This window comes from Pongo abelii, chromosome 1 (assembly GCF_028885655.2).
Source record: "Pongo abelii isolate AG06213 chromosome 1, NHGRI_mPonAbe1-v2.0_pri, whole genome shotgun sequence".
In the NCBI taxonomy this organism is placed as follows: Eukaryota; Metazoa; Chordata; class Mammalia; order Primates; family Hominidae; genus Pongo; species Pongo abelii.
Window position 1 is genome coordinate 90,220,843 of NC_071985.2, and position 11,880 is coordinate 90,232,722.

An 11,880-nucleotide genomic window follows, 5' to 3' on the forward strand; every position below is an offset into this window, starting at 1 on the left:
CCCAAGAATAGTGGTTACCCTTCTGGTAGTGCCCTATGTTCCAACATCCCCTTATCCCCTAACCCAGTTGGTTCTCAACTGGAGGCAATCCTTACCCACCAACCCCCTTCCCCACCCACCAACCCCCTTCCCCGGGGACATTTGGCAATGCTTGGAGACATTTGTGGTTGTCACAACTGGGGTGGGAGAAGGCTGCTACTGGCATGCAGTGGGTAGAGGCCAGGGATGCTGTTAAACATCCTGCCACACACAGGACAGCCTTCCTGTCCTGCACAACAAAGAATTAGCCAGCCCCAAATGTGAGTGGTTGAGAAATCCTGCTCTAACCTGCGCCCCCTCCCTGCTTTGCTGGCTGGAGCCAGTCTGACCTCTGCTGGGTAGCATGGGCCATAACAGCTGGGCTTCTGTACTTATGAGGTCCCTGTTTCCTCTCCACCAGCACTGCCCCAGTCAGAAGGGCAGCTTGGACATCATGTTTAGCTTTACACACACATGATGCAGGCCACTCACCTTGAAATGAGGGGCATAACAAAATTCTTTTCTTAAAGTAATTCTTCCTGCTTTACCATAATGGCTGAAATTTCTACCATTAAGATCAGAGTCAGAATCACTCAGACAGGCAGCATATCACTGAAACTGCATTTATTTTAAAAGCAGAAAGACTCAGGGCTGGAAGTTCAACTTTCTAAATTACTAGCTCTTTTCCTTGGGGCAAGTTACTTAAACGCTGAGAGTCAGGCTTCCTCATCTTTAAAATGGAATGAAAGCACTTACTAAACTGTGAGGACTGAATATTTTTAAGAGTCTAGAAGAAGGTTAGGCACATCATAGGCACTTGAAAATTAGTTTCTTTCTTCTCATCATTTAGATGAACTTAGGGTTTCCAGTAGAACCAATATAGAATCATACTTGTGACTTAGTAGGAGCAGCTCTAATTTGGGAGCTCCCATGAACATTGTTGCACGTGGTGGTCTCCGTTTTCTAAGGTTGCCTTTAGCTGTGTGAGTCTGAGAGCAGGGTCCTACTCAAGGAGCAGACAGGTCAGGTCAGTGTTTATGTGGAGGAGGAATCCTGAAAAGGTTCCCAGGCCGAGGCATTCTATAGATGGGCTTCAAACTGGTTGCCAAAGGCATATATTGGGTCCTGTGGAATGAAGATGCTGAAATACTTGAGAGATGCTGAGGAGTTTCCTATTTTGGGTCGGGTGGAGGAGGGTGGGTAGTGTATGGTGTCACCTACATATATCTTGTGTCACGGTTTAGTCTAGTTCTTCTATTATATTCCTTCTGCTATGGTTTCCTCACTCTTGGAGAAACAGGATTTAATAATTAGTCTCAGTGTGTCTAAAGTTGATGTCAACCTTGGGGAAGGCTGAGAAGGCCAAGCATCCGGCACCCCAGGCCAGACTGGCTCCTTCATACACCTTCCATATATTGCCATAGAAATAGCTTGGGCTCCCTTGAAGATGCATGAGAACCCAAACAGAAGTCTGTGCCACAGCCATGTCAAGGTCTACAGTGATGAGACATGGGAGGCAAGGGTAAAGGTTAAAGTTATGCTACTAATTTGCAAATTGGTCTAAGGCAAAGGTTAAAAGTCTAGGGTAAAGGTTAAAGGGCAAATTGGTCTGGGGTAAATGCTATCGGTCTGCGAATTGCTGAGAAATTCCTCAACTGAAAGTCCTTCGGCCCAGCTCCTTCAACCTAACTCCACCTTCTTGGCCACATATTGGGTTTTGTTAGTCTCCTACAAAACTATTTTCTATCTAAATAGATGCTTGCTTCCCAGTCGAAATGCCACCACCACTTTCCTCCATACCCTTTATCTGAACATATACTTAGCGGATGAAAACCCTACTTTGTAAGGGTAAACTTGGGCAAATTTTTTCCTAAAATCTAATAGTAGACATCTAGTGTTTTGGGGGAAAGCTTGCTAACTTGCTTCTGTCCAATCAATTTTAAAACATTTTTAATATATGTATTTTATTTTCTAGTTGGATTCTTTCTCATAGTCTATTCTGTCTTAACATTACTCTTCTTCTTTAAGGTATTTTCGAATTAAATAGCAATCTTTCAGCACAGAGCAGGGTCTGTGGAAGGAGCATGAGATATGGAGACAGACCTACATTAGAATCCCTGACCCGCCTCCTTTCTATTGAGTTGTACTCTTGGATATGGTGCTTAATTTCTTTGAACCTTAGTCTGCTATGTGTAAAATAGGGATAATATCTGGTATTGTGCGCATTGTGGGAATTAGAGATAATATTTATAATATTTAACAAATATTATGCATTCAAATAAAAAAATAACTATTTCTAGGCTGGGTATGGTGGCTCACGCCTGTAATCCCAGCACTTTGGGAAGCCGAGGAAGGCGGATCACTTGAGGTCAGTAGTTCGAGACCAGCCTGGCCAACATGGTGAAAACCCATCTCTACTAAAAATACAAAAAATAACTGGGCGTGGTGGTGGGCACCTGTAATCCCAGCTACTTGGGAGGCTGAGGCAGGATAATTGCTTGAACCTGGGAGGCAGAGGTTGCGGTGAGCTGAGATCACACCACTGCATTCCAGCCTGGGCAACAGAGAGAGACTCTGTCTCAAAAAACACAAAACAAACAAAAGAACTATTTTTAGATAACCAAACATTTGTTCTTAAGCATGAATAATGGTTTTCAAGTGTGCTCCATGGAGTCTTCAGGCCTCCTTAAGGGGAAAGGGCAAAGGAGAGATTGACAGAATGATGTTCAGTCCCTTTTTATTACCATTTTGCCAGAACTGTCTCCCAGTTCAAGGATTCCTAGATTCTAGGAGCAAAGCCAAAGTTTAAGTGGTAAAGTCTAAGTGGCACCTCTGGTAATTCAAATTTCCAATGCCAATATCTTCTCTTGGATAGGGGAATAGTTAGAAGTTAGGGCTTACCTTAGGAGAAGAATGACTTAGCAGGGCTGAACAATTTTCCTCCCTTCTGTGCCATTTTCAGCTAAACAGCATAGTCCATTCACAAGCTAAAATAATAGCTAATAATTGTAGGTCACTTACAATGTATTAGGCCTTGTGCTGGGCATTTTACATATATTACCTCAATTCACACAAAAATCTACGGAGTAACGACTTTTACTGTCATCATTGTGCAAATGTGGAAATGATGACCTTGACCTTTCACCAGAGGTCATACAGCTCGTGATGGAGAAGCTTGACTGTTTACTGGCTCTTACCTACCCTGCTACCTTGAGAAGACAGTTATTAAAATCTTTATGTTTTGGTGCCTGCTTTTGAATCTATGCTACTTATGGTTCGATATTCACCTTCCACACAGTTGGTGGAAAAGAAGCAGATGTTTCGGGTCTCCAGAGGGTTCTCATGGGTGAAGTCAGGGGAGCGGCTCTGGGGTTCTGACTCCCCAGTCAAGGATGAGTTGTCCACCTGGGATGGGAGAGGGGATGCGTTGTAAGGTGAGCATAGGAAAAAAGGCAGATTTATTTACAAAAATAATATGTCTTCATCTGGTCACCAACATCATCACTGACAGACTGAGAGAAACAAATTTACACATCTGTTGTCTCTAACATCAAATCTACACTTGTAACTTCTCAAGATTCTGAGTAATAAGCTTACACTTTCTCTAACAGCCCAGGTGTCTACCCTGCCATGAGATCATGCTTGGGTCCCTCACATAGCTTTCTGCATCCCCTCACCTTACATCCTTGTGCAGAGATAAGCCGGAGGTCAGCAGGGACTCGGTCTCCACCCTTGATTTCCACCAGGTCTCCCAACACCACCTCTTCTACATTAATTTGCATCTTCTCTCCTCCTCGAATTACCAGAGCTTGCTATGGGAGGATAGTGCAGGATCATTTCCAAAACTTTTGGCTTTCCCCATCCCGCTGTTAGCCTAAAACCTTCTGTTACTGGTCTCCTTCCTCCTTACTCCCCTTTCTTACTATCACCCACCACATCATTCTTGAAGGTGTCTTCGGCAGATTGCAAATTCCCATGATGCTGTTTGCAGGGCCCTTTGCAATGTGACTTTGACGCTCTTCCCATTAAGAGGTGGAGTCTCTCTCTCTACCCCTAAACCTGGGCTTGGCCATGTGACTTGCTTTGGCCCATAGAATGAATGTGATGGAAAGAGGAGTTTAAAAAGTGCTTTCAGGCCAGGACTGGTGGCTCACACCTATAATCCCAGCACACTAGGAGGCCAAGGTGGGAGGATTGCTTGAACCCAGGAGTTTAAGACCAGACTGGGCAACATAGTGAGACTCTGTCTCTACAAAAATTGAAAAAAAATTAGCCAGGTGTGGTGGCATGCACCTGTAGTCCCAGCTGTTTGGGAGGCTAAAGTTGGAGGATCGCTTGAGCCCAGAAGGTTAAGGCTGCAGTGAGCCGTGATCACGTCACTACACTTCAGTCTGGGTGACAGAGTAAGACCCTGTCTCAAAAAATTAAAAAAAAAGTGCTTTCATGCTGGGGCTTGCATTCCTGTTTCTGAGAATCCTCTGCCACCCTACGAACAAGCCCAAGCTAACCTCTCTATAAAAAGAGAGATCACGAAGAAAAAGGCCCCAGCTGTCCCAGTCATCTCAGCTGAGGGCCCAGGCATGTGAATGAGGTCATCTAAGACCATCCAGCCCCAGCTGAGGTCAGCTTAGACCAGAACAGCACAGCCACAGAATTATGAGAAACAGGAGTTTGCTATTTGAAGCCACTAAGTTTTAGGGTAGTTTGTTAGGTAGCAAAAGCTAACCGACCATCCCTAAACTCCTAGTCTCCAAAACTGCCCAAACACTTTGTCCCAAAACTCTTACCCAAGGAAGGAATTAAGCGATACCAAAGAGAGAAGGAAATCCTGGGCTCTACTACTGGAACATGATCATACTATTGGGAAAATGTGGAGCCTATTCCTTTGCAAGTTTCCAGCCCTGTGCCTAGGAACCTCTATTTATCGTCGTATTCTTTCCAGGTACCTTTAAAAAACATTTAACTTGAAAATAATTTTAAACTTTCAGAAAAGTTGCAAGAATAAAAATAGTACCAAGAACACCTATATAACCTTTATCCAGATTCACCTATTAACATTTCACCCCAGTTACTTTGTCATTTGTTTTCATCCTCTCTCTCTCTCTCTCTCTCTCTCTCTCTCTCTGTGTATATACTCTTTTCCTGAACTACTTGAGGGTAAGTTACCTACATCATGATCTTTTATCTTAAAAACTTCGTTGTGCATTTCCCAAGAATTAAGACATTATCTTAAATAACCACAATGTAGTTATCAATTTCAGTATGTTTCACAATGATACTTTAATCTACTGTATTAATCTGTCAGTATTCCAGTTTTGCCAATTGACCCAATACATCTTTCAAAACATTATTTTCAGTGGAGCTGGAGGACATTGTCCTAAGCAAACTAACAGGAACAGAAAACCAAATACCTTATGTTCTCTCTTATAACTGGAAGCTAAACACTGAGTACATATGGACACAAAGAAGGGGAACAACAGACACCAAGGCCTACTTGAGGGTGGAGGGTGGGAGGAGGGTGAGGATAGAAAAACTACCTATCAAGTACTATGCTTATTACCTGGGTGATGAAATAATTTGTACACCAAATCCCTGTGACACACAGTTTACTTATGTAACAAACCTGCACATGTATCCCCGAACCTAAAATAAAAGCTCAAAATAAAAAGTAAAAATAAAGCATTACTTCCTCCTCTGGCACAGAATCAGATCTAGGGTTAGATATTGCATTTAGTTGCCATGTCCCTGTCTTTTTTTTGAGAAAGCGTCTCTCTCTCTCTGTTGCCAGGCTAGAGTGCAATGGCACGCAATCTCTGCCTTCCGTGCTCAAGCAATCCTCCTACCTCAGCCTCCTGAGTAGCTGGCACTACAGGCACGCTCAGCTAATTTTTAAATTTTTTTTTGTAGAGATAAGGTCTCACTATACTGCTCAGGCCCGTCTTGAACTTGACTCAAGTAGTCCTCTTGCCTCGGTCCCCCAAACGGTTGGGATTACAGGCAGGAGCCACCACCCTTGGAATAGTTGTCATGCCTCTTTAGCCTCTTTTTATTATTATTATTATTTTTTTTTTTTGAGATAGGGTCTTGCCCAGGTTGGTCATAGTTCACTATAGACTTAAATTCCTGGGTTCAAGTAATCCTCCCGCCTCAGCTGCCTGTGTAGCTTGGACTACAGATGTAGACCAGCTATTTTATTTTATTTTATTTTTGTAGAGATAGCATCTCAAACTCCTGGGTGATCCTGTTGCCTCAGCCTCCCAGAGTGCTGGGATTACAGGCATGAGCCACTATGCCTGGTATGTTTAATATGGAACATCCCCACAGCTGTTCTTTGTCTTTGAGGTCATTGACATTTGAAGAATCCAGCCCCCCCCACAGCACCCCCCTCCCAGCCCCACCAACACTTGTCTCTTTAAAAAAATAGAATGTTCTTATTTGGGGTTTGTATGGTGTTTCTTCTTTAGATTCAGATTCTGCCTTCTAGATCAGAGCACTTCATAGGTGATGTTATGTCTTTCTCAGGGTTTCACAGCTTTTCCAGGCACTTTTAAGGACTGATAGAGTACCTTGATCCCCTCATCACCAACCTCACTCAGCTCACTTATTGTAGGATATAATTTTCCATGGGACTTCATCATTATGTATTTGGCCACATCCTGCTCCTGCTCCCACTAGATCCTCCCACTCCAATCCTACCTGAGGCACCATGTTCTTAAAAGACTCCATGATCTTGGAGCTCTTGGCCTCCTGATAATAGGAGAAGCAGCCAGTAATGATGACCACGACAGAGAGTACGATGCTCAGGTAGAGCTGAGGGTGGGGAAAGAAAGCATTTATCAGTGGGACCTTGTCTTCTTCTTCATCCTCAGAAAATCAGTCTGCAAGGGGCACAGCAGTTTCACCAGGTGTAAGAGACCATAAGACTGAGTTGAGAGCAGAGGGATAGAGAAGAATCTGAGGTGGAGCCAGTACACTTGGCTTCCTGGTGAAGGAACCCTGAGCCATGGTGAGCCGTCAGCAAAATTCCTGGTCAGAGAAGGCCTGTATCTTTCTCTCCAGGAAGGCTAATCTCTGGATGGAGGGGGTGGGTCGTGAGGGAGGCTGGGAGGAAGGAGATGAGGTTAAAATTGTGGAGAAGAGAAAGGGACTGCAAAATGCTTTGGGGATCAATTGGGAAGGTCGTCAAAGAACAGCAAGTTTTTCGGGGACATTGTGCATCTCAGGGAACTGGACCAGAAGCTTTTTAGATAAAAGGTGAGAGGAACCAAGATGGCACTTAGAAAGTGGAGTATTAGGGATTTTGGTTTATTACATTAATGTACATTTATTACATTATTATGTAATGTACATTTATTACATTAATGTACATTTAATTACATTTTACAATTAATTACATTCATTACAATGTAATTAATCAATTACATTGTAATTAATTACAATCAATTACATTTATAATTAATGTACATTTATTACATTATTACATTAGTGTAATAATGTAATTAGGGATTTGGGCCAGAGGACTTCAGGATTGCTAGGCTGCTGAGCAAAAGAGTGTCTGGGGCTAAGCAGAGATAGGGCTGGCTAGTAGTAGCTGAACAGACTCACGTTGTCTTTGGTAGGCTCCTCATTGAAATATATCTGGATGCTGTAGGCCACAAAGCAGAGAATGGCCCCAGTCCATAGTAGGAGGGAGAAGCCTCCGAACAGTTGCTTACAGAATTTGACCCATTCTGGAGTGGTGGGGGGTGGGGTAAGAGTATTGGGTCCATCTCGAGTCAGGATTTCCTTTGCCCTTTGGTGGCTATGGCCCTGTGTAGAGAAGAAATAGGGTTGGATAGAGAGCTGTGAAAAGAGGAACAGCCATAGCAAAGGGGAACCTGACATTTGGAGCCCCAGGATGGGTCTGGAGACTAAAGACGCTTTCAGAAGGTCAGTCTGGAAGTTCTTCCTGGATAAGGTGAGGTTTCAAAATTTGCATTAGAGGAGGGATGTCATTTAGCATGCTTACATAGGAAGGTTTTTGTTTATGGATTGATTCACAAACTTTTTTGAACTTGAGAACCTATCTTGGGTCTTAGGTGCTGAAGATACCAACATGAATAAGAATGGTCCCTACCCTTAAGGTGCTCCAGTGGGGAGATAAATACATACAGATAATTATAATGTGCAGGGCCAATGTCATGATGAAATATAATACTTAATGTTGATAACATATTAACACCACGCTTTGACTCTCCAACTTAGAGGGAATAAGATCTAGTGTTTGGTAGCACAATAGGGCAACTATAGTTAATAATTTATTATAGGTATCAAAATAATTAGAGAAGTGGATTTGGAATGTTCCCATGCAAAGAAATGATAAATGTTTGAGGTTATGGGTATCCTAAATACCCTGATTTGATCATTACACATTGTATGCTTATATCAGAATAATACATGTACACCATAAATATGTACATCTACTTATCCATTTTTTTTTTTGAGACAGAGTCTCACTCTGTCACCCAGGCTGGAGTGCAGTGGCATGATCTCGGCTTACTACAAACTCCATCTCCCAGGTTCAAGTGATTCTCCTGCATTCAAGTGATTCTCCTGCCTCAGCCTCCCGAGTAGCTGAGATTGCAGGTGTGTGCCACTACGCCTGGATAATTTTTGTATTTTTAGTAGAGATGGGGTTTCACCATGTTGGCCAGGCTGGTCTTGAACTCTTGACCTCAAGTGATCTGCCTGCCTTGGATTACAGGTGTGAGCCACGGCACCTGGCCCATAAATTTTTAAAAAACATAAATCGAAAAGAAAACCAACAAAAAACATGAATGCATAGATTCTCATTCCACTCTTGTGCACAAGCTGATGTGCTTTTTCCTGTTAATGAAAATGATAGTAGAAACTACCAATCCCCACCAGCCACTCCCCAACCTCTGCCTGAAACACCCAAGGGGCCCCAAAACCCTTTCAGGGGTCCACAAGGTCAATTTTCATAGTAATACTAAATCATTGTTTGCCTTTTTTTATTCTCATTTTCTTAAGAGTATGTAGTGGAATTTTCTGACGGCCAACTGGCATAACATCACAACAGATTTTATACAGAAAATATTTGAGAATCCAGCTATCTTCTATTAAAAAGCAAGACATTGAAGAGGTTTGCAAAAATGTAAGATGCTGCTAATTTTTTTGTTTTGAAAAATAGTTATTTGTCAAAACATATTATATATGAATATATGATAACCTTATTTTTGTTATTCTTAAATGAATTGAGAAATACATTTTAAAACTCTCAATTTTAATTTCTAATGTGGTAAATGTAGACAGACGTAAGCCACATAAGCACAAACTCTCTGCGGTCCTCGATAAATTCTAAGAGTGTAAAGGAGACCTAAGGACAAGATGTTTGACCAGCACTGCCCTAAAGCATTCTTATTCTCTTATCTAGTCCTAAACTCTCTTTGGGGGTAGTTACCATTTTCAGCTTTTTCCAGGTAGTGTCCATGGAACGTGGCCAGGCAGAGGGTGAGGGGTGGGAACATTGGACTTGAAGTTAGGGGGCTGGATTCCTAGTTCAGCTTTTGTCCTGGCAGCCTCACAGTCAGAGTTGGAGACTCTCTGCCTCCTCAGGGAGCTTCTTACTCACCTTTGTCAGGTCCACGGAGTACTTGGTGCTCAGCTCTTCCAAGGTTAATTTGTGATCATCCTGAGGGGACAGTAGAGGCATTGAGGGACAGGGGGTGGCCCAGGTCATTTCCAGGGAGAGGGGGAGAAACAGACTGGAGAATGTTAGTCCAAACTGTGACTGCTCCATTTTGTGAGCTCCCTGCTATTTTTTTTTTTTTTTTTTTGAAATGGAGTCACTCTGTTGCCCAGGCTGGAGTACAGTGGTGAGATCTCGACTTACTGCGACCTCTGCCTCCCGGGTTCAGGTGTTTCTTCTGCCTCAGCCTCCCAAGCAGCTGGGATTACGGGGGCCCATCACCACACCCAGCTAATTTTTGTATTTTTAGAGGTGGGGTTTCACCATGTTGGCCAGGCTGGTCTCGAACTCCTGACCTCAGGTGATCTGCCCGCCTCAGCCTCCCAAAGTGCTGGGATTACAGGTGTGAGCCACCATGCCCGGCCTAGCTCCCCACTATTTTACAGGCCTTGGTCAAAGTGAAACATTTCACGGGGGTTTGGGTTGGAGAAACAGCCTGCCTAACCACCTGACCACAGGGCAGACAAAGGCCCAATTAAAGACAAAGACCCCACTAAAGAAACATCCCTATCACATCCTGCTGGGCAAAGGTCCAAGGAATGCCATGATTATATTCTGTGGAAACAAGGGCCAAAAATCACCTCATCATGAGAACATCTTATCGATATCCTGCCAGGCAGCAGGCCATACAGCCCAGTCCCCTCCCGCCCATCCCTATAAGTACCCCAGCCTGTAAGTGGCAGTGGACTGTGGAATTAAGCTGGTCCCCCACTTCCTCAGGTGTCTGCAATACACCTGTGTTTGCTGTTGAGCTGCCCTGTCTCTCTGTGTGTATCTTTTTTTTTTTTTTAACCCTCTCCTTCCCTCCAAAGCCTAACAGAGAAGAGATGTGGCTCTGGCCTGTGTGTTTCATTCTCAAAGTAAGATGTTAAAGATAGGTGGAGGAGAGTTTTCAGAGGGTGGCTGTCAGCGCCCACTTTGGGTGACCTCACCATGACCACTTCCTTCTTCAGTTCCGCCATATCGCGCTTCTGTTTTTTCCTCTTCACCATTTTTTTCTTGATAAGCCCCTTTTTAGGTCTCCGTCTTGGATTCTGGTCATGGGGAGCCACTGTCCCTTTCTTCCCCCAAAGCCCCATAGCTATCCCCAGAAAGAGCTGCCCGAGCTCAACTGTGGGAAGAAAGCTGAGAGAGTGAGGGAAGGGGAAGGGAAGAGGGGGCGCGGGCAAGGGGGCCACCAGAAGAGAGTGGTGGGGAGAGAATGAGGGAGCAGAAAGAAAGAGGTAGGGAGGGAGGGAGGTGTTGGGTGGTGAAGGTGAGAGAGAGGAAGGGAAGTGAGAGAGGAGAGACTGAGCGGTCCTCGAACCGTCCGCTGGGAAGAGGAAGAGTCAGGAGTGAGGGAGGAGGGAGGAGAGGAGCCTAGGGCGGAAGGATGAAAAGGTAGATGTGAGGAAATGCAGTGAGGGCCTCAGGAAACAGGAGGTGAAGCGTAACCAGGTGCCTCAGTGATGAAGATGCTGCAGGGCCCACAGGCAGGTGGGAAATGCAGTGAGAGTGAGGACGCGGAGTGAGCTTCAGGGACCTGGGAACCCCCCAGTCCCAGGCCTTGTGGTTGCTGGGGCAATGACCCAGGTCTGGCATCACAAAGGCCTCGTGAAAGTTCTAACCAAGAATCCAGAAGTCTTGCCTTGGCGATGGTCCGGGTCTGCTGTCACAAAGGCCTCATGAAGGTTTTAACCAAGAACCTAGAAGTCTCCGTCTTTGGGTTTGAGGACGATTGGAGCAGGCCCTGCTACAGAGAGAGTTTCAGTCCGAGGGCAGAACTAGAACAAAGTTCTTGTGTGGTCCTGCAGACTTTGGAGGCTTAGAGTTATCCCAAATAGCTGACTCAAAAATAAAGCGGGTATTTGGCCGGGCGCGGTGGCTCACGCCTGTAATCCCAGCACTTGGGAGGCTGAGATAGAGACCTTCCTGGCCAATATGGTGAAACCCCATCTCTACTAATAATACAAAATTTAGCCAGGTGCAGTGGCGGGCACCTGTAATCCCAGCTGCTTGGGAGGCTGAGGGAGGAGAAACATCTGAATCCAGAAGGCAGAGGTTGCAGTGAATTGAGATTGCATCACTGCACTCCAGCCTCGGTGACAGAGTGACTCCATCTCAAACAAACAAAC

General features: G+C 44.5%; 1 protein-coding gene across 3 annotated transcripts in view; it reads right to left on the bottom strand.

Moving 5' to 3' along the window:
• Positions 1-11,345, bottom strand: part of ATP1A4 (ATPase Na+/K+ transporting subunit alpha 4) — a 35,287-nt gene extending 23,942 nt beyond the window's left edge. The window contains exons 1-6 of one of the 3 annotated variants that reach the window (XR_008511874.1): positions 10,699-11,315; positions 9,650-9,709; positions 7,624-7,827; positions 6,715-6,828; positions 3,696-3,830; positions 3,306-3,423 (exon numbers count right to left, since the gene is read on the bottom strand). Coding sequence is in view for 2 of the 3 variants with exons in the window: in XM_024246403.3 (XP_024102171.1) it covers positions 3,306-3,423; positions 3,696-3,830; positions 6,715-6,828; positions 7,624-7,827; positions 9,650-9,709; positions 10,699-10,845 (778 nt within the window). In the remaining variant the exon portion in view is untranslated. Of the gene's footprint in view, positions 1-3,305; positions 3,424-3,695; positions 3,831-6,714; positions 6,829-7,623; positions 7,828-9,649; positions 9,710-10,698 lie in introns of those variants that run through there. The other 2 variants (XM_024246403.3, XM_054527034.2) reach the window with 2 other exon arrangements.
• Between the last annotated feature and the right edge of the window lie 535 nt (positions 11,346-11,880).